This window comes from Odocoileus virginianus, chromosome 3, assembly GCF_023699985.2.
Source record: "Odocoileus virginianus isolate 20LAN1187 ecotype Illinois chromosome 3, Ovbor_1.2, whole genome shotgun sequence".
Lineage (NCBI taxonomy): Eukaryota > Metazoa > Chordata > Mammalia > Artiodactyla > Cervidae > Odocoileus > Odocoileus virginianus.
Genome location: NC_069676.1, coordinates 90,322,021 through 90,348,595, shown reverse-complemented (window position 1 = coordinate 90,348,595; position 26,575 = coordinate 90,322,021). Strand labels below are relative to the sequence as shown.

Here is a 26,575-nt window from a genome sequence, read left to right as displayed (position 1 = left end):
AACCAGACAAATTCAGTTTCTTTTCAGGAAAAGAATTACAGACAATGTTTAGGATGTCAAAAGAATCAACAAATACCACTGTCTAGAAGCCACCCAGAAATTGTTTCTGTTGTCAAAGCCTTTTGTTCTTCAGAAGTCACCATCTACCCGCTGAAGATTTTATATGCAGATACCTGGAAAAATTCAAAGAAAATGCAGTGAACCATTTGATATGTTATTTTCTTATTACAGGCATAATAAATCTAAGGAGGCATTTACTGTAAGCAGATATTAGAGTAGAAAATTAGAAGAAAAACTTTTTTTTTTTAAATTTTGGGGACAATCTTTGGAGCAGTTCTAATCAGTATACTTTCCTCTATAGGCGTAAAAGTGAATCATGGTGAGAGAGCCCAATCCAATTTAATCTACGTTGTTATTTCTTTTAGATTTTTTGCAGGAAGTAGTTATATACTTTTGTCATTTAGAATAAGACCTCTTCTCTTTGACATTAATAAGGGCCTAGCTCTCAAGACAGATGTCACAGTCTCCCTCATCCATACCAGCTCTTCAGTTGCCATAAAGTAGAATCAAACACAGGGTTTTACTTTCTAAAACTAAGATGAACCAAAGTTATCAGTCTTTTCCTTTGTACTGTTCTCAAAACCCTGTAATTACCATGAGACCATAGGCGTGCACTCCTTACCCCACATGTGTTTTGGGTAATTTCGAGATCATAAGGCCATTTCACTATAAGATGTAACTTGTCAATTTTGCTTTGCCACAGTAACCTGCAGTCACGAGCATCTGGGTTTCAAAGAGTCAACTAGACTTAGTTGGTCATTTTGTTTAAGAGCCTGGCCTAGTATTTTGGAGAGCTTTTAATTATAAGAGTAATGTGTTTAAACATTCTGGAAGCACCATTTATTGCTTTTCAGGGAATTACTCTACAGATTTTGCAGTGTGCATTTTATGCCAATAGCATAAAGAGAACATGAAACACTCAAGAAATGGACTTAGTTTTTCTCACCTGTAACACACAGGCTAATTAGAACGTACAGTGGTCTTCATTTGTGACAAACACCCAACTTACCAAATAGTGTGAACTTTAACTTGTACTTTTTCCATCAGCTTTTGGCTTGGAAGTTTCCTCCTTTGCCTAAAAGGACAAGCAAAAACCATCAATGAGTTCTTTTATTTTCTGGATTGAGTACCCAAAACTGATCAACCAGATGAGCTTTATGAGGAAAAATGCTTTTCAGGTTTAAAAAGGTAAAAGATGGCAGTTGGCAGGGCAAAATAGGATAGTCCTTTTAAAGTACCTTATTTAGCCCAAACACTGAATTCTTCCCCTTGAAGTTTATAAACTAAAAATAACCTTAAGTGATTCTAAATGTTTTACTCTAGGCTGTTGTGGTTTTTTTTTTTTTTTGAAGGCCAACATAATTGGTTTCCACTTGCAAGGCCTATTTTTTCCATCTCTTCACTTTCAGTCTGTCCTTAAATTTGAAGTGAGTTTCTAATAGGCAGTATGTATAGATGCGTCATTTTTTTTTTTTTTTAATCCATTCTGCCTCTCTGTAGTCTGGGGAGTTTAGCTCATTATTTTCAAAGTATTTGTTAATAACTACGTACATATTGCCATTCTATGAACTGTTTTCTGACTCTTCTGTAGTTTCTTTGTTCCCTCTCTGGCTCTCTCCCTTTTTGTGATTTGATGATTTCCTACAGTAGTACGCTAGGTTCCTTCCTCCTTCGTGTATCTACCATAGGTTTTCATGTATCTACTCTGGTTACCATAAGGCTTACATACAACAGCTTACATTTATGTCTTAAGTTGACAACTACTTAGGTTTGAATGCATCCCAAAGCTATACAGTTTTACTCGTCACCCTCATGTTTTATGTTTTTGATGTCCATTTTATATCTTTTTAATCTTGTGTATCCCTTAATTAATATAGTTAGCTATTTTTTAACTACTTTTGTCTTATACTCCATACTAGCTTTATCAGTGATTAATACACCACCTTTACAACATTAAATTATTCTGAATTTTGCTGTATATTAACCTTTACCAGTGAGATTTGTACTTTGATTGTTTTCTCATTACTAATTTGCACCCTTTTCAGCTTAAAGAAGTCTTTTTAACGTTACTTGAAAGACTGGTTTAATAGTGATGCACTCCTTTAGCTTTCGCTTATTGGGAAAACTTTTTTTTTCCTGAATGACAGTTTTTCTAAGAAGAGAATATTCTTGGTGTTTTTTCTTTTCCCGCACTTTGAAAATATATCATGATACTCCTTTTCTGGCCTGCAAAATTTCTGTTGAGAACCTGCTGAAAGTCTTAACGGAGGCCCCTTGTATGTAAAAAAATGTTTTTCCTTTGGGATGCTCAAATTTCTCTCCTTGTCTTTAACTTTTTTTTTTTTTTGTCTTTAACTTTTGACATTTTAATGTGTCTTTGGTGTGCATGTCTTTGGGTTCTTCTTATCTGAAAGCATCTGGGCTTCCTGGATATGAATGTCTGTTTCCTTCCCCAGGTTAGGGGAGGTTTTAGTCATTATTTATGTCAATAAGTTCTTTGCCCCTTTCTCCCTTGCTTCTCCTTTTGGGACCCCTTTAATGCAAATGTTCATCCATGTTGGTCTGTGTGATACTGTCTGATAAGTCTTTTAGGCTATCTTTACTATTTTCTTTTTTTTTTGCTGCTTTGACTGGGTGAGTCCCATTGCTCTGTCCTTGAGTTCCTGGGTCCTCACTTCTGCTTATAGTCTGCTGTCGAACCCCTTTAGTGTGCTTTTCAGTTCAGTTATTGTATTCTTCAGCTCTGTGACTACTTGTTACGTTCTTGTATTTTTCCTGTATCTTTGCCGAAGTTCTCACTGTGTTCATCTATTCTTCTCCCAAGTTTGGTGAGCCTCTGTATGACTGTTACTTTGAACTCATCAGGTAAACCTCTTCATTAAGGTTTCTATCCTGAGGTTTTAATCGTCTGGAACGTATTCTTCCATTTCCTCATTTTCTTTGACTCTCTGTTGGTTTCTGTGCATTAGACAGAACAGCCACCTCTTCCAGTCTTGAAGGAGTGGCCTTGTGTAGGAGATAACTGTGAAACCCTGCCCTGACTCGATCATCTCTCAAAACACTGTAAGTGTTCAAGCAGCCTATTTTATTTTCATTGGTTCAACATACAAACATAATAGTCTTGAAGGGCCACAGCAGGTGATCAGGAAGTGACCCCCCCTGGGGGGAAGTTACAAAAAGTTGGCCTCTAGGTAAGTGCCAGAGCCCCCTTTCTGGGAGATGCTGGTGACCTGGAGCAAGATGGGGAAATAGCTCAATGGTGGTGAGCACCCAGCTTATGTCTCCTAAGAGTACATCTGGGCATCTTCTGACAAATCGGAAGCCTGCTCCTTACACCGAAGCTTCAGAATCAGCACGGAGGCCTCTTACACAGAAAGCTGGGGTGTGTTTTGGTCTGAGGTTTGTGCAGCACTCTGGGGATGGTGGCCAGCTAAGAACTGTAGCTCTGATTGCTTGTTGGGGGAGTGGGTGAGTCTGAGCTCATGAGCCCTTGAAGAACCTTTCCTCAGTTTGCTATGGCCGTCTGGACACACGCTCCGCTGGCTTCCCAAAGCTAGATGTTTAGTGTGCTCATTTCTCAGGTGGTCTTTAAAGGCTGGGGTGCTGCCATGGGGGTCCAGCCTAATGTGCTCCTCAGGAGAAGCTCTGAGTTTTGAATCTCCTTCTGATGGTGAGTTAACTGTGTTGGGGCTGGATTTGTGCTGAGAGTGTGTCCCAGCCTCTTCTACCTTCTTTGATGCTGGCCTTCTTTTATTGGCCCGATGGAGAGGAGTCATTCAGATCACTGTAGGAGTTTTTTCCTAGAGGAAATTGTTGCATACGCAGCTTTAGGTCTGGTGTTTCCATGGTACGAGGTGAGCTGATCTTGTCTACATCACCACCCTGAACCAGAACTCACTGTCTTGCTTTTTAAGAGTTTGGATGCAGCTGGATTACTGTTTCTGGACCTGTATCTTTTATTTCTCATTATAATTGGAATTAACAGTCATAACCATTTGAATACTATGGTTTTAGAACTGGAGGAGACCCAGAAGTTGTCTATCCAATCCAACTTCCATCCCTTTCCTAACCACAGTTTGCGTCATTTTAATAATAGGAAGCTTCAGAGTGCCATGCTGCATTAATGCCCAGTTCTGAGAAACCAGATCCACTCATTAGTCTCAGTTCTGCTTTCTATAAGAATGTGAAAAATGAAATACCGCCTGGGAGGAAGGACTACTAGTATTTACTGCGAGTATATTGGGTCTCAGAAACTGTAAGAGCTTCTCCAGTTCTCTGCACCACTTTCCTGTTCCAAGATTTATAGGCACTACATTCTCTGGTGGTGTCATCTCCCTTGCCAGGCACGCATATTTTAACATGTCTTAATTTGCTGTTATGATGACTGACATTGTAATCAAACTGTTGACTTTTTTCTTAATAATTGGTGGCAATTTAGACTTGATGAAATATAGTATATGGATCTGTACTGTCAATGTTTATCCAAATGGAAATCTGAGGTAGGAAGTGTTAGCCTGAGTCTTTGGGGGGGGTGAAGCCATAAAATATTCACCCATCCGGAAGTCTCCGTCATTGCAGCATCGAATCTAACGCCCCAAAGCACATCCCGGGAGAACATAAACTAAGGACTGATAAGGAAACAATACAGCAACCAGCAGGTCATTGCGGCTCTCAGGGAGAGCTCAAGAAGAGGGAGCAGGGTCACAGAGACAAATGTTTCCAGGAGCTGAAGCGATGGAGGGAATAGGGCTTTTGAGTTGTTAAAGAGCTTGAATATGTTTGTACTACAAAGGAAACGAATTGAGACAAAGATACTGGAGAGAGTTCAGTTCAGTTGCTCAGTTGTGTCCGACCTTTGCGACCCCATGAATTGCAGCACGCCAGGCCTCCCTGTCCATCACCAACTCCTGGAGCTTACTCAAACTCATGCCCATTGAGTCGGTGATGCCATCCAACCATCTCATCCTCTGTTGTCCCCTTCTCCTCCTGCCCTCAATCTTTCCCAGCATCAGGGTCTTTTCCAATGAGTCGGTTCTTCATATCAGGTGACCAAAGTATTGGAATTTCAGCTTCTGCATCAGTCCTTCCAATGAGTATTCAGGACCAACTCTTTGGGACCCTGTGGACTATTCAGTTCATGGCATTCTCTAGGCCAGAATACTGGAGTGGGTAGCCTTTCCCTTCTCCAGGGGATCTTCCCAACCCAGGGATCGAACCCTGGTCTCCCACATTGCAGGTGGATTCTTCACCAGCTGAGCCACAAGGGGAGCATGGAGACTTAGTGACCCCTTGAGAGAGAGAGAAGGGGCTGCAGGCAAGGAGTGGAGAGTGTGTTTGTTAGGAGGTAGACAGGAAGGGGGTCTTGGTTATTTCCTGCAAGGCACCCTCAGTTTTCTCTTTAAGGACAAGGCAAGGCTTTCTGCATACAGTGGGGAGAGTAGCAACAAGGGAGTGCAAGGTGTTTGGGGCTGATGAAGGGGGAGGGCCTCCACTCACCCCAGACTAGCTCAGCTGACGCTGGGACTCTGTCTGACAAGGGCTGGCAACGCAGGGCACTTCAACTGTGTTCTGAACCTTCATTCCTTCAGTAAGTTGATACTTAATATTGATTATTGATAAGTAATATTGATAAGTATCAATTACTTTAAAAAATAATATATATCATGGCTGATTCATGTCAATGTATGGCAAAAACCACGACAATATTGTAATGGAATTAGCCTCTGATTAAAATGAATAATTAAAAATATAAGCATCTTTAAAACTTCAGTTTCTTTGGCAAGACGTGCTAGGGTATAGATAGTGCTTAAAAATGCTTTTTTTCTAAATAGACCCCAAGCAGAAACTAAATGACTAAGAATGCACTGCTCCTGTAATCGCCAAGCTCACTTATCATCTGTTTACTGCGCTGGTGGGGGCTTCCCTGGGGGGCTCAGATGGTAGAGAGTCTTCCTGCGGTGCAGGAGACCCGGATTGGATCCCTGAGTCAGGAAGATCCCCTGGAGAAGGAAATGGCAACCCACTCCAGTACTCTTGCCTGGAAGACCCCATGGACAGAGGAGCCTGGTGGGCTACAGTCCACGGGGGTCACAAAGAGTCGGACACGACTGGGCTTTGAACTTACTTGTGTGGAATCCTTGGCTTTCCCGCCGTTCCTGGGCGCTTTGGCATTGGCAGCAGGCTTCTTGTCTTTGTCCTAGAGCAGAGGAAATGTAATGAGGCTGCTGCGGTCAACACTCCATCTAGCAATTAACTGCTGCTGCAAGCAAATCGATCCAGACTCTTCTTTTTAGGAGCCTGGACTCTCCAGTTTAACTAAATAATGAAAAATTGGGTATTTCACAGTCATGAGTTTTTGAACCACAGTGAACGTACACAGAGGTGTTCACAGTGGGAGGGTAAGAAGGAAAACAAATGAGGAAAAGGTGACTCATGCTGAGGTCCTGCCAGTTTTCATGATGCACTCAGACTGTATTTTGCTCATCAAAATAGAGCCTGATTCTGTCAGGACTGGTTTCTATGTGCCAAGAGGACACTGCTTTCAGAGTGATGGAAGAATAATCTAACGGTGGAAGCAACCAGAGCCAGCTAGGGCCAGTCACATACAAAAGTAAAGTCCATTCACCAAAAAGGCATTATTTATGAGGTTCCAGGAGTTGAGAAATAGGATGGTGATATGATCTAGAAATTAAATCACCCAAGAGAGGGAAGACTGACAATTCATGACTGGGGACTACCGTTAACACCAGCTGAAACCGTGTGCATTTTAATTCTTCTGAAAAAAACAACGGAGGACACTCATTTCACTCTTCCTTCTATTTGATGGCTTTTGATCTCCTGCTATGCACCGGGCATTTAGCTGATGCTGACCACAGAGCTGCCGGACACATGACTGCCGTCTAAAGCCCACAGCTCAGTGGGGTGAGGCCCAGGACAGGTAAATCACAGCGCGGGGACAGCAGGGGACAAGCCCCTGGCCTGGGACGGGAGGAGCAGGCAGGGAGAGCTTCCTGGAGCAGCTGATGCTTGAACGGTCCCTGAGGGGTAAGGAGGAGAGCCGCTCAGGCCAGGAAAGGGGAGGAGGCCCAGAGGGCAAGCGGCATGGTGTATAGAGTGAAGGACGGCTCTCCTTTTAAATGACCACAGATAGAGCATTACTGTCACACACCAATATAGCCTGGCAATCAAAAATGGTGGCTATGGAGCTTATAAAGCAACATGGAAAACATTTATGATATACCCTTAAGAAATGTATTATATATAGAATCTATGTATAATTATGTAAAAAAAAAAAAAAAACGCCAAGAGGAAAAAGCCCCGTACCTTTGCTGTGTTTGCTGAGGTTTCTGTAGCCGAGGGACAGCTGTCAAAATCCCCTGAGAGGGCGTCAATGGGGTCCTGGGCACCTGCAGGCTTCTGAGATCAAGAGGAATAACCATCAAGATTTGCGTTTTGGAAAAGCAAGGGAAAGATGTTTGTGGGCCATTTCCCCACATCTCTGAAAATGTGTTTGTTCAAAGCAAAGCCTTGCTGACATTCTTTTCCTAACAAACTACTATAAAAGAGAGATTAAAACAGGAAAATCTTGACAGCTCTACTTTCCTCCACTCTGTTATACAAGGTGCTTAGTATTCTCTGAGCTATGATGTTCTAATCTGGAAAATGGAACTGCCTATTTTGAGTGGCTGTTGGGAAGACAGAAATAATATACTCTTATGTGCATGCCTTGGCATCAGACCAAGCACAAGGAAGGCATTCGCTGAATTTTAGATTTCTAAAATGTGAAAGCTGCAGCTAGAGGTTAAAACAATCTTTTCTGGAAACACACAGCTATGGTATTTACCTCTGATGCCTTGGGTTTCTTTGATGCCTTTGGCTTCCCGGGTGTGCCCTTAGAAACAAAGCAGACTATTGGTTAAACAAACTTTTGTAAAGGGTTCACTTAGGCGTAAGTCAGTATTTACATGATCTTTTATCCAGTGAAGTTCAGTCAGTCCCCTGCATCTGTGGCTTCCACACTGGCAAATTCAACCAACCAGCAGATTGAAACTATTTGGGGAAACAGAATTCTAGGAAATTCCAAAAAGCAAATCTTGAATTTGCCACGTGCCAGCAACTACTTACGTAGCCCTTACACTGTATTAGGTATTCTGAGTAATGCAGAGATGATCTAAAGTATCCTCAGATTTTGGTCTCTGGGGGTCTTGGAACTAACCCCCCTAGATACCAAGGGACAACTGTATACTTTGCATAACTGATAAACCTGGGTCCATATTATCTCTTCACCAGCTTTGATTAATGACTACCTCATAACTATTTCAGTAGCCTTGGGGAAAATGCAAGGATGAGTCTGTTCCTGGAAGTGAAAGAAATACTATTTTAGCAACTCTGTCACTGCTTAACTCTAGTTAAAACATCACAAAAAGTAACTTGTGTTTTTCTGTCTTGTTTGCTATTTTACTATATATGTATCTACCATAGCTTATTACACTTCAAAAGGATTTGAGGCACTGAAATGGTCTATAGGTATTTTTTTTTCAGTGAGGATTACAAGGACAACTCATCAGGGATTTTTCCCATCTGCAAAGGCCAGGACACTAAATAATACATTTGCCAAAGAACACAACAGGGTCAGATGGGACCGTCAAAGCAGGGGGCATTCTGGCAGGGTGCACAAGCGCTGTCATGAATACTGAATGCAAGCGAGGGGAACTGATTTCTGTAACAGAAGACACTGAAGCTGACAGTACTCTATACAGTCAAACCCCTCACATTCATCAGTGCAGAAAGAGAAGCTGTCATTTGGACTTCCTTGTTTTTATCTGATGAACAGATCTGGAAAGGGTTATTTAACCTCTAGAAGCCAAACAGGAAGAGGCAGGGAACAGAGCAGGTTGACCAGGAGAGAGACAAAGACAGATAAACTTCTTGACGATACTGTTAGCAGCAGAGCTTTTGATTGGGAATATGGTTTTGCCTGTCTTCACTCTCAACAGCACTGGGGTGGTGGTGTAGGAGGAGAAAGAGAGACAGCAGGCCTTGGGTCATATTTGCCCCATGAATTATTTCCATCCTAGCTCTTTTTCTGTTCTTCAACAGAGAGACTCTGCTTCAGGTAAGATTACAAATATCATTCATTGTTATTACAGACTTTTCTTGCAGAGAATTCATCTGTGTACCTGCCTGGGAATCACTGTTAAGCATCAGTGAGTGATGGAACATTCTTCAATTCTCTTTACGCCACAATGCCCAGCACAGTAAACATCCAATGGTACTGGCTCAAATAAATATTAAACAGAATTCTAGACAGTCTGCTCAGTGGGGACAGATTAAAAGTGCCAGTCATGTCACATTTTTATGCTATTGTTACAGTGTACTTTCTGTTCATTTCAAGTGAGGTTTGAATCTCAAAGCTCTGGAGTATAGATCCAACCTGGACACCACCCTCATTTACCTCCTTGTCATCATCCAAAAGATGCTGGTAGGCAGGTGGGATGGTGTCATCTCTTTCTCCCAGCTTGTCTCTGTGTTCAGCTTTGGCTTTTTCCTGTAAACAATGAACGTACCTAATTACTATTCAGTTCTACCTTCAAAAAAAGCACATTTGAAAATGCAGCATTCAGCATTTATTGGCTATTTCTGAGGCAAAACATAGTCCCTTTTAAGTTTTATAAGCAACAGAGCAACAATGCCAACATATTTCAGTTGATGGAAAAAAAGTAAACCCAGTGCTTCTGTTTGTCATTCCACACCCATGAATTTTCTACTTGCATTTTAAATTGAAATAAGCTTTTAAGTAATTATTCTCAGAACTATCAGTCAGTTCAGTCGCTCTGTCATGTCCGACTCTTTGCGACCCCATGGACTGCAGCACGCCAGGCCTCCCTGTCCATCATCAACTACCGGAGTTTACTCAGACTCATGTCCATCGAGTTGGTGATGAATTCTCCAGGTAAGAATACTAGAGTGGGTTAACATTCCCTTCTCCAGGGGATCTTTCCAACCCAGGGAGAGAACCCAGGTCCCCTGCATTGCAGGCAGATTCTTTACCATCTGAGCCACCAGGGAAGCCCTCAGAAACTATGGAAGGAGATAAAACCCAAGAGGATAAAGCTTCTTTTAATGTGAGTGTCACTTTCTAAAGTAAAACGTCAAGGTGCTGTACCTTGGCACTTAGAGGCACTACTGACAACTCTGACTCTTTACCAGGAGCCACTGTGAAGGGACATGCTGCCTGCTATGTTGCAGGTGAGCAAACACCCGCTGCTGAGTAAGCAGCACCCGCCTCCAGCATCCCTGCCTCAGCGTGGTGAGGCTGGCCTCTTGGTCCCTGGATTCAGGGAAAGCCCTCCCCCCACAAGGGGTGGGGATTAGATTTTATTTTTCTGCATCATTATAATTTCATTTTTCAAATACAGGTTAAGTTCATCTCGACATTCCTCTAACAAGAGTAGAATCAAGACCTAAGGATTCTTTGAAACCCTGCCTTGGAGACAAAGACTTGGGTGGTCTGTTACCTTTCTGGTAGTTCCAAGCTCGATGGACTGTTAGTATATTATTCAGTATAAATGTGTACTTCTACATGTTGTACAAGACATGCAGCGTTGAGAGTCTGTGTCTTGTAGACACTTCTGCAGTGAACTCCTGGTCCAACGCTTCCTTCGTGTAGGAGTTTGCACGTAGTTATGATGGCAGGGAAGACTGCTAGGGAAGCCTCTGTCACTACATACACACAAGTTGTCTACCTAAAATACATATATCTGTACCAGATATATGACAAGATATATCTGGTTTTACTGCCAGATAAAACCAAAAAAAGTCAATGTGAGAAGAGAATAAAATTAACAGAGCAAGACCATGCTTTTCCATCATCACAAAGTCTCATCTCACAAATATGATGTTTGCCAAAATCTGTGCTAGAACACAGTCCTCAGAGAGGAAACAGAGACACCACATAGACCACAGCATAGAAAAAACTTAGGCTGTAGTTATCCAACTGTTCACTGACTCCAGGCAGTGAAAGTGAAAGCTGCTGAGTCGTGTCCGACTCTGCGGCCCCATGGACTGTATAGTCCATGGAATTCTGCAGAGCAGAATACTGGAGTGGGTAGCCTTTCCCTTCTCCAGGGGATCTTCCCAACCCAGGGACCGAACCCAGGTCTCCCGCATTGCAGGCGGATTCTTTACCAGCACAGCCTCCAGGGAAGCCTGACTCCAGGCAAGTCGGGGCTATAAAAACCTTAAATGACTTTTTCTTGTACCTTGACTTTATCCTCTACAGGGTTTATTCTCATCTGGATCAGGCTGTCTTTGCCCGAGACTGTCAGAAAGTTGATCCAGGGCATCGTCAAGTTCTTTGTTGTCACGCTGCTAAACAATACATCCGAATTAGTCACTGGTTAGCCACATCAGGTCACCTCCAGCGCCAACAGTGCCTCTGAGACTTCCGTAAGCTTGGGGGGTCTCCCCAGGGAGGGGGCAGGTGGGCAGAGGTGCTGGGTCTTCCTTTCCTGTGGGGGGCTCTTTGTCCCTCACTTTTCACTCAGCACCTCTCTCTACCTGTCTATCCTGCCCCACCCAGAGATGCCTTTCTCTTCCTAGAAAATAGGTCCCTTCCTAAAAAGATGGGGTTCTTGGCCTGATTTTCTAGAAGTCTTATGATGCCTTCAATACATGTAATATTATGTTCCCTGCAAAGTCACTAAGTTTACTCTTTGATTCCCAAGTGGATTGCTGTAAATAAAGCTTTATACCTAGTTTTAATGATGGCTTCAAGTAAAACATTAACTAAAACTAAAAACTCTGATGGGGGAAGTGATGGGAAAGGTATTCTAAAACATACTGTGAAAGGCAAAAAGGCTTTTGATTGTGGATGTTTCTTAATAGCCTCAATCACTATTCTAGGGGCTCCTAAAATCTGAGTACTAAGAACTGAAGTGTAAACGGCAGCCTGGCTATTAATGAGTCTTCCTTCTGTTGCACGGGGACTTTTGTCACTGTGGGTGTGTGTGCAGACATACACACAGACACGAGGAGAAAGGGCATTTTACTGGTTTTAAGTGCTTCAGGAGAGCCCAGGATTATAGCAGCTAATGGTGGCGCTGCCCACAGCTAGATCTGGGCTTTGTCATTTGTGCCTCTGGATATTTTCAGATGGACCCACGACTGACCCAACAGGAGGAAAATTCACTCAGAATCTCAGAGTGCAGCAGGAAGCAAGCTTTGATGCTACATCAAAAGGAAAGGGAGCCTAGCTGACTTCACTCAAGCTACTTCATCTCCAGCTAGCTCACGAAGCACTTCTATCTCAACCCAAGGAGCTGGGGGTCTGGTTTAGGGCAATCTCTCTATCTTTTGATGTGCTGTGGTCTCCTGGATCATGTATAATTTGGTACCGTTAAGAAAATTAATCAAGGAAGTCTGGAAAAGCTTTGGTCCCACAGTCTTGCCTCAGAACGTGTAAATAATTAAAATGATATTGACACTGAGGTTTTCTATTACTAGCATGAAAATGACAAGTTTTTACTGGTATGACTGGGAGGAAAACAATGCTTTTCTACCAGGAGTCTGTGATTTGGTGGGCAGAGAGAAGTTCAAACAATCAGCAATTCCTTAAAGTAAACCTGAGGTTAAATAATGAGTAGTACTCATAGCATGTATCAGGAAAAATACAAAGGAAGGAAACATTATCAAGAACACGAAACAATTTAAAAAATCTGAATATATACACAGTGTGCATTATTGCACTTCAATTCTAATAAAGCAACAACATGTTAAGCTTTTTCACTGTGTGTAAAATACTTTCACAGGTATTGTTTTATTTAATCATTTTAGATAGTCTGTCATCTCCCTATCTCCCCAGTCTTACCTCTTCTGAAACAGAAGGTGACTGTGGTAACAATTTTGTTGACTTTCTAATTGCTGTTCAAAAAACAAGTACTTATAAGCCATGTTGCTTACCGCAGTGTCGGGGGGTGGACCGGCCGCCTGGGTGGTTGGAGCTGGGGTTTGGGAAACCACTTCAGAGACGACAGCTGAAAGTTTAGCATCTTCAAATTGCTTTTGTAAGAAACAATAACAAAAAAAGATCTGACCCATAATATGTTGTAGCATATTATGCCCACAATGCCACTACTTAAATAAAACCCTCGGGACAGCTTTATCATGACTGTTCTCTTGATCTAAATGGAAGCACAGCGACACAGCAGCTTAAGAGCATTTTATTCTACTTCCTACTCCAAGCATTATTTTATACAGTTTCCTATTTTCTCTTCCTGCTTATTATCCTAAATAGTCAATAAGCTAATTATTTCAGAGTTTTATGGCTTATACATTTCTTGTTGCACATTTAGGTTGATGGCAGGGTTTTAGCTTTGCTCTTTATAATAAGTTGCTCTGAAGTGACTCTCTTTATGGTGCTAGCTGTATTGTACCAAATACCCTCTCAAAAGCTGCTAGAAGATCATGCAGCTAAAGGCAATGAATGGGTATGCCTGTCTCCCATAGCCTTGCTTGCCTAAATTAGACACTTCTCCTATTTTTAATTCTGTTCATGTATCGGTATAAAATATAAGTGCTACTATTGCTTTAATATTTGGCATGCAGGATGAGGTTTCAGTTGTATCATTTTTTCTTAATGTTAAGGAGTGTATTATTCTATAATTTTTCTGAAATAATGATGTTTTTCACTTTAAGGATATACTAAACCTGTCATTGATGGGTTTTTTTTCCATTGGCATTTGGCTTTGCTTTCTGAATCAGAACTTTACTTTTTAACATTACTGTATAATAAATCCTGGCACTTAGTTGGATTAATCTTCCCTAAAAATACTAAAAAAAAAAATGCTTTTCAGTATTTTTTTCATATTTTTATGCATTTATTTTTCAAATATATTGGACAGTTCAATTTTAAATTCTCTTTTCATATGTATACTTGATAGAATGCATGTTCATTCGTTCTATTAGTCACACTTGAAAACACCCACGGAGCTGGACCAATATTTCCTGATGGAATACATCTTTAACGGCCACAGTGGGTTGAGGGCCACTAATTTCATGACTGTGTCCTCATCTCTCGTGTCAGATTCTAAGCCACAAGTTTCCACTTATTTCTGCTACCCTAAAAAGTGAGGCAACCAGGACTCAGGAGACTTACAGGCGATGACGTGTCTGAGGGGACAGTGAAGTCCTCGGACAGAGCATCCAGGAGGAAGTCTTCACTCATGGGCTGCAAAGAACCAGGAGACGTGTCAGCAAACACTGCCTCGTCAGTGTCCTCTCCAAAGTACTGTCACTGCGTATATGCCGATCGGCTCATTACACAGAACGCTCTGCCCTTCCTGAACTAACCATCAGGACCAAAGGAGAAAGACACACTCAGAGAAAAACTGGCTTGCTTACTGGGAGCGGTTCCTTGACCTCTTTTGGCAGCAGTGGTTTTCCGTCTTTATCCTATGCAGGCGGAGAAAAACATGGCATTGAGTCATTTCACAGGTATCCTAAGTGTGCACTCTGCAAACAGCATAAGAGGTCGACAGGTTATACCTGATGATGTACATTAGGAAGTCGAGTCTTCATTCCAGGAAACAGATCCTCTCACCAGGAAATATGCTCTGATCAGCTTGTGTCAAGAAACAGCTGGCTGACATCCCCTAGGCATGGGGGCTGCTAATGGGGCTTGCCAACTCCAGAAGCACGCGGACCACAGCTACTGTGGTGTGTGGCACAGCGTGCATGGGACACTGAGGGGACACGGGGATGAGACCCTCGCTGGCCTGGGGAGTGGGCTTTGCACAAGTTGCCTGGGAAAAACTGGTTAACTTTAGAGGCAATGCCTCCAACCAGTATGCGCGGACTCTGTGCCAAGCATCTATACCAAGCCCTGGGAAAATTCACCCTAGGGGTATTAATGCTCAAAACTTACAGTTCAGATGATGCCAACCTTCAAATGACCCTAAGTGCCATTTCTGAGTAACAGGACAAAATCAATAAAGCATTTGGGGCTCTTTAGTAAAAGGCGATTTATAAATAAATGGTAAAATCCCATTTATCTACACATGCAAAAATGTGTAAGCACAAGGTTCTCTGTTTGTACACACAGTTAACCCTTGGAAAACTACAGGGGTTGGGGCACAGACGTCCCAAGCAGTTGAAAAAGTCCATGTGTAATTTACACCTGGCCCTCGGTATCCTCAATTCCACATCCGTGGATTCAATCAACCACGGAAGGTGCAATGCTGTAGTGTTTACTAGTGAAACAAGCCCGAACAGAAGGGGACCCAGGCAAATCAAACCCGTGTCACTCCAGGGTCAACTGCACAGTTCCCCTGATACACTGATCAAGGTGGTTTTCACTTGCTCTGTGAACATTCGAGGAGATGCAGAGGTCATGGGTATCACCAGCTTCCCTTTAGACAAAGCACTTTCCCCCCCATTTCCACGTCCTCTGCGTCCTCACGGACCTTCTGATCTGTCCAGTTAGGAGGGGAACAGAGTCCAGGTCTCGCTCTCTGCCACCCCTTAGCTGCCAAGGCAGCAAATCTGCCAAGGGACACATAGGAGCGGGGATGGGGGCACATCTGCTCCACACTCACACTGAGATCACCCCGAGACCGGAAGGAGAAACCTGCAGTCTACCTCGGGGAGCTGACTCTCCTGAGCAGGCCTGATGGGAGCAGTTGAAGAACAACACAAGATCTAACCCCGAGATCAAGCCAGCACCTGGACATGTTATGAAGCAATAGGTAATTCACAATGGGTGAGATCCACAGTTGAGGATGAAACAACCACAGAATAAAAGTGGTCAGGAAAGCTAATCAGCTACATTCTTAGAAACCGTGATGAAAATCCAGCAAAGGGAGAGAGAAAGTAACCAACCTCCAACCTCCTACTCTAAAGAGAGTTACAGCCAGTTGACCAGCTTTACTGAATGCGACAGCTACTTACGGGCCACATGGTCTAAGGATCTTATAAACAAACAAGTCCAGAAATGCCATGGTTTTTACTGATTGTGAAATGCAGAAAAGCAGCAGACTAAAGGGACCCAGCATCATAAGAGCTCAGTATAGTTCCTATCTTTGCCACAAAAATGGACTAGTGCAAATCGATGAACACAAAGAGTATCAATTTGATTTTCCTGCATTATTCATGAAGTCTGGTAGAATATTCTGTTAAGAAGTGGTCTCTCCCATATCACTTATTCTGTACAATCTGTATATTCAAAATAAAGGAAATGCGTCAATTTTATCACTGGCTATATTGAGTTGCTCAGTCATGTCTGACTCTTTGTGATCCTACAGACTGTAGCCTGCCAGGCTCCTCTGTCCATGGGAATTCTCCAGGCAGGAATCCTGGAGTGGGATGCCATTTCCTCCTCCAGGGGGTCTTCCCAACCCAGGAATTGAACCTGGGTCTCCTGCATTGCAGGCAGATTCTTTACCAACTGAGCCACCAAGGAAGGCCATCTCACTCACTATATTTGTGTCAAATAGGCTGTTTTTCAACTTATATCTAAGTTTTGTAAATTTTTCCTCAGGAAGTGATTGGTTCTCAGATGGTAAAGCATCTGCCTGCAATGAGGGAGACTTGGGTTCGATCCCTGGGTCGGGAAGATCCCCTGGAGAAGGAAATGGCAACCCACTCCAGTATTCTTGCCTGGAAAATCCCATGGACGGAGGAGTCTGGTGAGCTACAGTCCATGGGGTCACAAAGAGTTGGACACAACTAAGCAACTTCTCTTTTGTTTGGTTTTCCTATCTATCTGTATAAAGACTTCCTGAGTTTTCTTTATTTCTGGTATTGTAACAAACCATGTTATCAGACAAGAAAATCTTAGACTTCTCTCACCTAAGGAAGGAATGATAGGCCACTGAGGAATATTTTGGCTTTACAGCGGGTGTGCTAACAGGATGTTAGTTAACTAAAACTATTCGATGTTTGAAATACTGAGAAACACGACTTTTATATCCCAGGTCTGTTCCCATGTCCCTTCTTCATGTACATGAAATTCAATATGAATGAAAACAAGTTAGAAAAAAGATCCCGGCCTGTTTACCTTGGCCTCTTCTAATCTGTAATCAGGAGGAATTGTTTCTTCTTTTTCACCAAGTTTTTCACGATCCTCTTCTTTGGCTTTCTCCTGAATGAAAATTAAACCGTTTTCATTGTTAATACATCGTTCTCTGATAAAGTGGATGCCTGAGTGACTGAATCCGAGGTCAGTGAATCCATTGTGAGGTTCCCGCAGCAACTGCATCTTTGACGCTGTATCCTCCCGGGTGAGCAGGCTCAGACACCACTGTTTTCAGCCTGCCAGGTTAAGGGGCAGCTGTGAGCAGCGGCAGGCAGTACCACTTCCCGCCTTAGTCCTTGGCGGTGGAAACCGGGTGGACAAGATGAGACTCAGAACTCTGATCTCTGCACGCCAGCCATCCCCTGCTGCAGCCAAACACTGCTGCTCACTCTATTTCGCTTATTAAACAGGACATGCACCGTAACAGAGGAAGCCAGCTGGCCAAGTGTTGCACGAATTTTTTTTTTTTAAACTGACTGCCTTATTTGGGGAGTTGGGATGACCAATGATAGCTCCTTTCTAGGAGCTTCTGAGGCGCCATTACCTTGACTTTATCCTCCACAGGCTTTCCGTCCTCTGGACCTGCTTCCTTTTTGCCCAGGCTTCCAGCCAAGGCTTCGACAGCATCATCTGGCACCATGCCCTTCTGAAAGCACAGCAGTGGATATACTAAATAGGTGGTTAACTACGCCTTTTAAAAGAGACTCAACAAACAACTCAGATAAGCATATCCTTCTTTCATGCCTAGATAAGAAGCATGTGTCATCTTTTCATAATTTGGAAAATCTACGGAATTAGAACCTAGGTTTAAAAAGCCTGACGTGTTAAAAATGAGGGCAAGTTTCTTACATTAAACATTAAGAGTGTGCAATTTATAAGCTGGCACTGAGAAGCTTTTAAGATCTCACCAGCATTCTGGTTCAGAAAAAGGAAGCTCATTGGGTGGGGAGGACCGCAGAGAAGCCGGAAGCCAGGAAAGGAGAGGAGGACAGGATCTTCAGGCGACTGTCCCCGAGATGGCACAGGACAGAGGCTCAGGAAAGCCCTCGCGAGGACCTTCTTCCCAATGAAACGGCCAGGCCTGCCCTGGAGGCGAGGGCTCTGGCTGGGCCTGTAGGCACAGAAGCCTGTGTCCTCTGTGTGGCTTCTACTGGTCAGAGTGGACTCAGGCCAGTTCAGATGGCGGTCTGTGTGACCTACTAACCTGAGTGATACAGTGAGGGCAGTCTGCTTGTGGTCCAGCTGATGAAAATGAAACGTGCTCCCTATGATACAGTAGTAACACTGGACACAGTGTTATTAAAAAAAAAACAAAACTGGATGAACACAGAATGTAAATGGAATAAAGGGAAAATAAAGAATAAATTATGTTTGGGCTAAAAGACAGGACTAGAGCTGGCTTTTTTCAAACCACAGGTCACGACCCATACATGAGCAGCGCTTAAATTAATTTAGCAGGTGGTGGTCAGGCCTATTTTTAATGAAGAATATAAAACTGAACGCATCATGCATATCAAGGATAAGTACCACTGACTAAACGATTGTTGCTACTGTGTGGGTTGCAGAATTGATGAATTCCTCACAGTTGGTCTTAAGTGTGAAAGCTCCAGAATTAAACAGTCTCAAAGATTATTCTTATCATAAAAGATAGATGACCTCACATGGAGTACATATTGGAGTAAAAGTGTCTTTCTGTTTTCTATAGCTTAGCTACCCTCCTAAGTAAGAAAACTTGTTCTGCTGCTAAGCTGCACCACAAAAGATCACCAGGGAATAAAGGGCAGTCAAGTGGGAAGGGATTTATCACCATCTAGTGGTTAGAATATTCATTGGAAAAGGACTGATGCTGAAGCTGAAACTCCAATACCTGATGCAAAGAGCTGACTCATTTGAAAAGACCCTGATGCTGGGAAAGACTGAAGGTGGGAGGAGAAGGGGATGACAGAGGATGAGATGGTTGGATGGCGTCACCGACATGATGGACATGAGTTTGAGTAAACTCCGGGAGTTGGTGATGCAGGCAGGCCTGGCGTGCTGCAGTCCCTGGGGTCGCAAAGAGTCGGACACAACTGAGCAACTGAACTGTACTGAACTGAATTGAGTGGTTGGAAACTCCATAGATCTTTTTTTCCCAGGGACAACAAACATCCCTGAGGTATTCAACCTGCTTGCGATTGTAACCAAGAGTTCCTGGGCTCCCCAAGTCTTAGCCAGGCAATCTCATTGTTACCTGATCCCAGTCACTCGCTCACACTTTTGTTTTCTAGTCTTTGCTGCAGAATCTTTGGAAACCAACGCTGCCTTCGTCTGTGTCCTCTGACTCCAGAAATAAGTGAAATGGAGTTAGAAAAGCTAGGAGAAGCAGCAGTCTTAATAACTAACAGATCTAGAAACAGGACTACAGACGAAAGCTTCTATCTCCATTGTCAAGTTCAGAACTAGAACTCAAGTCCCCAGATGTGCTCGATAAACTTTCTTTTTCTACCACAAGAATGCAGAATGCAGACGGCAGACACTCATCCCCGCCCTCCCGGCTTACTGTCTGCTCTTGCTCACTCATCCCCCAGCCCCTCTGGAGTTCTCTGACCTTTATCACATTCTACGCCTATTCTTTCTGGCTCCCATGGGCGTCACAACCCCAGAAATGCCAAGTGACCTCAGCGGTGATAAACTCCGCAACCGTGGGAACCAGAGTTGGTGGAGTAGAGGCCCAGGAGCGGGGTAAGAGGATGGAAAATCCAGGGCTCTACTTTTTCCCCCTTCCCAATGCTTGACTCTCTCTCTCTACAGTCAAGGTAAAGCTGGAAAGAATGCTCTTAAGCCCTGGCAGTCACAGTCGACAGGACAGGGAGTGGCCATATGTTTAGGTACCAGAGTTCCACGCTGGAATGTTGGCCACTGTCTTTATGACTCCAACCACAGCCTCTGTGCCTACCTTCTTCACAGTCTCTGCCAAGATTCTCTCTCTCACTTCTGTTCTTTACCACTCTGGCCTGTGACCTGACTCCCACGATGTCACAGTTTTTGGAGGGTACCCTGAGAATATCCCGTGCAAAAAAGGAGGTCACGCCCTGTCCAAGGCAGGAGGGAGACTGTGACGGGATTTGCCGATGGCACCCAGGATTCCCTGGCAGGAAGCAGCCACGCGGGATACCCAGGACACACGTCCCATACCTTCCTCAAGGCTCTGTTCTCTCAAACAACTAAATGCACAGACCCCAGTATCCCAAGGGCTCCACATCTCTGTGCTGGCCTGTCCTGGGCTCACTGGTCTCCCCAGGAAACAGTGCTGCTCCCACTTCTCAGCAGGATCCTGTCCTCCACATGCAAGCCTTTCCAAGTTCCTCCAGGAAAGGAGTTGCTTCACCCACTTTCCTTTTTCCATAAGAGAAAGATCAAACTGAACTGTGAGCGTCAGACCTGGCCCATATCCACACTAGACTTGGAGGGGACTGAGTGCAGGCACCCCATCTTAAACCTAGCTGAGGTTCTGAAGGGTGAAGTGAATTGCTCAAGGTTCATTCAAAGTTCATTTTCCTCATTAATGAGAGATGTGATCAGAACAGACTTCACAGTGTCCTCATGAAAATGTAATGAGAAGACACTGCAAAGCACCAAGAAGAAGTTAGTTATTGAGCCTGTAGATTCACTAAGTCTGTAGTGAGGAAGCATAGTTCCATCAGCTGCTATCCTCGGAGTCAGAATCTATCTGCTAATGAAAACAGAACATGCTGAATTCAGAAGAACACAGATTCAACCAGTTAAAGAGCACCCTTCATGCAAAAGTCAGAACATCAGAGACACAAAAAGAAGAAAGGGAAAGGAAGTGAGTCCATCTGTCACCATTCAGTTGGGAGAGAAAAGGAGTCATGATGATAAAGGTTCTTCTGTGTTTTTCTGTGTATTCAAAGAATTCTGTGTATACACAGAACAACTATACAAAAAAGATCTCCAGGACCCAGATAACCACGATGGTGTGATCACTCCCCTAATCCAGACATCCTGGAGTGTGAGGTCAAGTGGGACATAGGAAGTATCACTACAAACAAAGCTAGTGGAGGTGATGCATTTCCAACTGAGCTATTTCACATCCTAAAAGATGATGCTGTGAAAGTGCTGCACTCAATATGCCAACAAATCTGGAAAACTCAGCAGTGGCCACAGGTCTGGAAAAGGTCAGTTTTCATTCCAATCCCAAAGAATGCTCAAACTACCACACAATTGCACTCATCTCACACGCTAGTAAAGTAATGCTCAAAATTCTCCATGCCAGGCTTCAACAGTACGTGAATTGTGAACTTCCAGACGTTCAAGCTGGTTTTAGAAAAGGCAGAGGAACCAGAGATCAAGTTGCCAACATCTGCTGGATCATAGAAAAAGCAAGAGAGTTCCAGAAAAACATCTACTTACTTCTGCTTTATTGACTACACCAAAGCCTTTGACTGTGTGGATCACAACAAACTGCAAAATTCTGAAAGAGATGGGAATACCAGACCACCTGACCTGCCTCCTGAGAAATCTGTATGCAGGTCAAGAAGCAACAGTTAGAACTGGACATGGAACAATGAACTGGTTCCAGATTGGGAAAGGAGTACATCAAGGCTGTATACTGTCATCCTGCTTATTTAACTTAAATTCAGAGTATATCATGCAAAATGTCAGGCTGGATGAAGCACAAAATGGAATCAACATTGCCGGTAGAAATATCAATAGCAGATGATACCACCCTTATGGCAGAAACTGAAGAACTTCAGAGCCTCTTGATGAACGTGAAAGAGGAGAGTGAAAAAGTTGGCTTAAAACTCAACACTCAAAAAATGAAGATCACGGCATCTGGTCCCATCACTTCATGGCAAATAGATGGGGAAACAATGAAACAGTGAGAGACTTTATTTTTTTGGACTACAAAATCACTGCAGATGGTGACTGCAGCCATGCAGTCACCAAGCAACCAAGGATGCTTGCTCCTTGGAAGAAAAGCTGTGACAAACCTAGACAGCATATTAAAAAGCAGAGACATTACTTTGTCGACAACGGTCCATCTAGTCAAAGCTATGGTTTTTCCAGCAGTCAGGTAGGAATGTGAGAGTTGGACTACAAAGAAAGCTGAGTGCCAAAGGATTGATGCTTTTGAACTATGGTGTTAGAGATGACTCTTGAGAGTCCCTTGGACTGCAAGGATCCAACCAGTCCATCCTAAAGGAGATCAGTCCTGAGCGTTCATTGGATGTTCATTGGATGTTCATTGGATGTTGAAGCTGAAACTCCAATACTTTGGCCACCTGATGCAAAGAACTGACTTATTGGAAAAGACCATGATGCTGGGAAAGATTGAAGGCAGGAGGAGAAGGGGACGACAGAGGATGAGATGGTTGGATGGCATCACTGACTTGATGGACATGAGTTTGAATAAACTCTGGGAGCTGGTGATGGACAGGGAGACTGGCATGCTGCAGTGTGTGGGGTCGCCAAGAGTCAGACACAACTGAGAGACTGAACTGAACTGATGATAAAGGTGCAGACTTTTCCATCAGGACAGTTAATAAAAAGTACTTCTGGCTGTTGGTGGGACTCCAAATCAGCTTGAAAGACACAGGAAAGTGAAGAAGCATGATTATCCACAGTAGCTGAGGAGCTAGAATGCATGTCAAGAGGTTAAAAACAAAACCACCTGAAATAGTGTAAACATTTAAATCTAGCCTGAGTTTCCAGCTCCTCCCTGGAGCCCAAGGCGAAAGATAATACAGCTATCTAAGATTTAATTTTTATCTTGCTAGAACAAGGTAATACAATGGTAATACACAGCAGCAAGGGCAGGGGAGGAAGAACAGTGCTTTCTCAAGACATTTCTCAGCATCCAGAAGGTCACTCACCGCGGGAGCTGCCGCGGGCGGAGCCGACTGCACGGAACACATGGAAGTCCGAGGCACGTCCTCTGCCACGGGCGCGGGGGCGGCGGCCGGAGACGCCTGCAGAAAGAAGCAGGCACAATGGAGGATTTCTGAAATACCCAGTTATTAAAATGCAGCAACAGTGAACCAACAATAGTCTGCTACCCTACCTGTGGTGAGGATGATTTCCTTGAATGCCTAAGGATTTTGAGCAGTGAATAAGTCAAGGCACGCTAAACCTCTCCAGCTACACTACTTCAACTTGGTTTTACCTCTTACCTTAGTAGGTTACTTAACCTCTCTGAGATGCAGTTTCCTCATCTGCAAAGTGAGAACGATGACAGTACCTACATCTCAAGGCCTTTAATGAGATAAAATATGCTAAGTGCTCTCATAGTACAGTAAGCTCAAAGATTGTTATCATTTCAGTTCAGTTGCTCAGTCGTGTCCGACTCTTTGCAACCCCATGAACCACAGCATGCCGGGCCTCCCTGTCCATCACCAACTCCTGGAGTCCACCCAAACCCACGTCCATTGAGTCAGTGATGCCATCCAACCATCTCATCTTCTGTCGTCCCCTTCTCCTCCTGCCCTCAATCTTTCCCAGCATCAAGGTCTTTGCTCTTCGCATCAGGTGGCCAAAGTATTGGAGTCTCAGCTTCAACATCAGTCCCTCCAATGAACACCCAGGACTGATCTCCGTCAGGATGGAATGGTTGGACCTCCTTGCAATCCAAGGGACTCTCAAGAGTCTTCTCCGACACCACAGTTCAAAAGCATCAATTCTTCGGTGCTCAGCCTTCTTTATAGTCCAACTCTCACATCCATACATGACCACTGGAAAAACCATAGTCTTGACTAGATGGACCTTTGTTGGCAAAGTAATGTCTCCACTTTATAATATGCTGTCTAGGTTGGTCATAACTTTCCTTCCAAGGAGCAAGCGTCTTTTAATTTCATGGCTGCAATCACTATCTGCAGTGATTTTGAAGCCCAGAAAAATAAAGTCAGCCACTGTGCCTAATATTTAAATGATTTGCCATCATATAATACATAATGTTATATAACATATTATATAGCTGTAATATGTATATATATTGCAGTTATGCAATATTTAAATACATCATGTTTATATATCTAATAGCACCCTGTGAGTTGTAAATAGCTAGGTACAAATGCAAGGTAGTAAGACTATCCCAGGAGTTCTCAAAATGAGGTTCTGCGACCACCAACCTCAGCACTGCTAGGGAACTCATTAGAAATTCAAATTCTTTTGCCCCATCTTAACATACTAAATCAAGAATTCTGGGGGTGGGGCTCAGTAATCTGTGCTTTGATAAACCCTCCCGGTCATCTTGATGCACAGTGAAGTTTGAGAGTCACTATCATTTTGTCACAAGAGTAAAATTTCAAACAGGTGGCTTTTATTCCAGATATTTATGGAAGCAAATCCTATATGCAAGGTGCTTACCAGATGATCATTAAGAGTGTATGACCTCTTCTTTCAAGAAATTTACTATGTAAAAATATGTACACAAGTGAGAAGTAAAGACCAAAGAAGCTAAAACCTTTTTTGCAACAAACGTCCCAACAGGGGTATAAAAAGAAAGCATGACAGACTTCCCTGGTGTGTTGTATTCTGCTTCTTAAGAGTTGGAAGGGTGGTAAGGTTTGGGGAGGGACATGCAGCAGACAAAGGCCATATTTTAGCAGAGCCTTTTAGGGCTGACTACAATTTTGGCTGATACAGAATTTGGAGAGGTTATTCCAAGCAGAAGGAACCACACGAGAAAAGCTTGAAGACACGTAAGTGCCTCCTATCGGAGTTTAGTGACAGGGCACGAAAGGAAGCTGGTGGTGGTACGGTTTAGTCACTAAATCGTGTCTGACTCTTGAGACCCCATGGACTATAGCCCGCCAGGCTCCTCTGTCCGTGGGATTCTCCAGGCAAGAATACTGGAGTGGGTTGCCATTTCCTTCTCCAGACCCAAATAAATAAGCAGGAACTTTTTTGGGAAGCTCTTGGTGTTGGAACTGGGGGATGTTGTGGCTACAAACATGCCTGAGAAAAGAATAATGCCAGTGGACATATGGGGTGGGCTGGAAGGAAACCAAAGACAGAGGCCATGGCCGTCTTGAGGTGATGAGTGATGACACCTTTAAGTAGGTCAATTACAGAAGCAGGAATGGAAAGAAAAGCATTGGCGTGAAGGCTCTCCTGAAGGGAATAATTGATTACAGGACCTAAACTGCAGGAATATCAGGGTCAGCTTGAGAAAACAAAGCACATCCATAAGCAGGCAAGATGAACACGGCATGTGAAAAAATATGGCAAAACGGGCCTTTTCATCAGCTGCTTCCTGTTAAAATAGTTTTGGTCTCAGCATTTTCAAGATCATAGAAAGACACTGAAAAACAACCAAAACTGGAGATTTTAAATTTTAGAAACATACCTCTGTGTTTTCAGTTGGCTTAGATTGTTCTTTACACTTAGACTGGTCAAAATCTTCTGAAAGTTCATCAATGAGCTCTGATTCACTGAGGGGCTGTAATATAAGGAATGTTATGTAGCGCGAAAAGAATTGTTTTCTTTTTTACTTTGATAGAAGAGAAAAGCTTCCATAGAGAAAAAGTTTTTCTAGTTAACATATTAGGTTGCATTTTAGGATCTAAAACCCAGAGCTAATTTATACAGGGCATACATTTCATTTATCAATATGAGATAAATGTCATGCAACAAATAATGAATACTGAACACCCAAGTACCAACCACAAAAAATGTTAAAGGTTTATTCAGCTAAAAGTTTTCCTGATACTTCAATTTCTTCCTGATACTTCAATTTCTAACTAATTTTGTTCAAATAAAATTGCCCATTTCCAGTGAAGAGCTGCATAGTTTTTCTTTATGTGATTGTTTTTTATACTTCCTCTTGACTTCCGTCATAAATAAGTCAGAGGAAACATAGATCACATATTCTCTTTCTGTGAGAACGTGGGGTTTTGGCAGGAAAGTTCTGTTATCCCTAGTTCCTTCTGGTGAAGTGGTATTATTTACTGTAATTGGTCAAAATCTCCTCATGCCTTAATCTAAGACAGACAGTTTAGTTCAGTCGCTCAGTCGTGTCCAACTCTTTGTGACCCCATGAACCGCAGCACGCCAGGCCTCCCTGTCTATCACCAACACCCAGAGTCCACCCAATCCCATGTCCATTGAGTTGGTGATGCCATCCAACCATCTCATCCTCTGTCATCCCCTTCTCCTCCCACCTTCAATCTTTCCCAGCATCAGGGTCTTTTCTAATGAGTCAGCTCTTCGCATCAGGTGGCCAAAGTATTGGAGTTTCAGCTTTAACATCAGTCCTTCCAAGGACTGATCTCCTTTAGGATGGACTGGTTGGATCTCCTTGCAGCCCAAGGGACTCTCAAGAGTCTTCTCCAACTCCACATGGCATGTAATTCAGAAGCTAGGCCCAGAGATGGAAAGACTGAGTTTTGAGCCCAGGTCTTGCTACTTCCAGCTATTTGACTTTGGGCTATTTACAGGATCCTTCTA

The 26,575-nt window shown here is 43.3% G+C and overlaps 1 protein-coding gene across 1 annotated transcript in view; it reads right to left on the bottom strand.

Annotated features, from left to right (window-relative positions):
- CAST (calpastatin) overlaps positions 1-26,575 on the bottom strand; it is a 124,616-nt gene continuing 98,041 nt past the window's right edge. The window contains 15 exon segments of the mRNA XM_020875463.2: positions 1-173; positions 1,070-1,135; positions 6,185-6,256; positions 7,384-7,476; positions 7,904-7,951; positions 9,515-9,607; positions 11,322-11,342; positions 11,344-11,427; positions 13,021-13,119; positions 14,216-14,287; positions 14,461-14,511; positions 17,114-17,197; positions 17,676-17,777; positions 23,005-23,100; positions 25,476-25,568. Coding sequence (XP_020731122.2) covers positions 1,085-1,135; positions 6,185-6,256; positions 7,384-7,476; positions 7,904-7,951; positions 9,515-9,607; positions 11,322-11,342; positions 11,344-11,427; positions 13,021-13,119; positions 14,216-14,287; positions 14,461-14,511; positions 17,114-17,197; positions 17,676-17,777; positions 23,005-23,100; positions 25,476-25,568 — 1,059 coding nt within the window. The 3' untranslated portion in view covers positions 1-173; positions 1,070-1,084.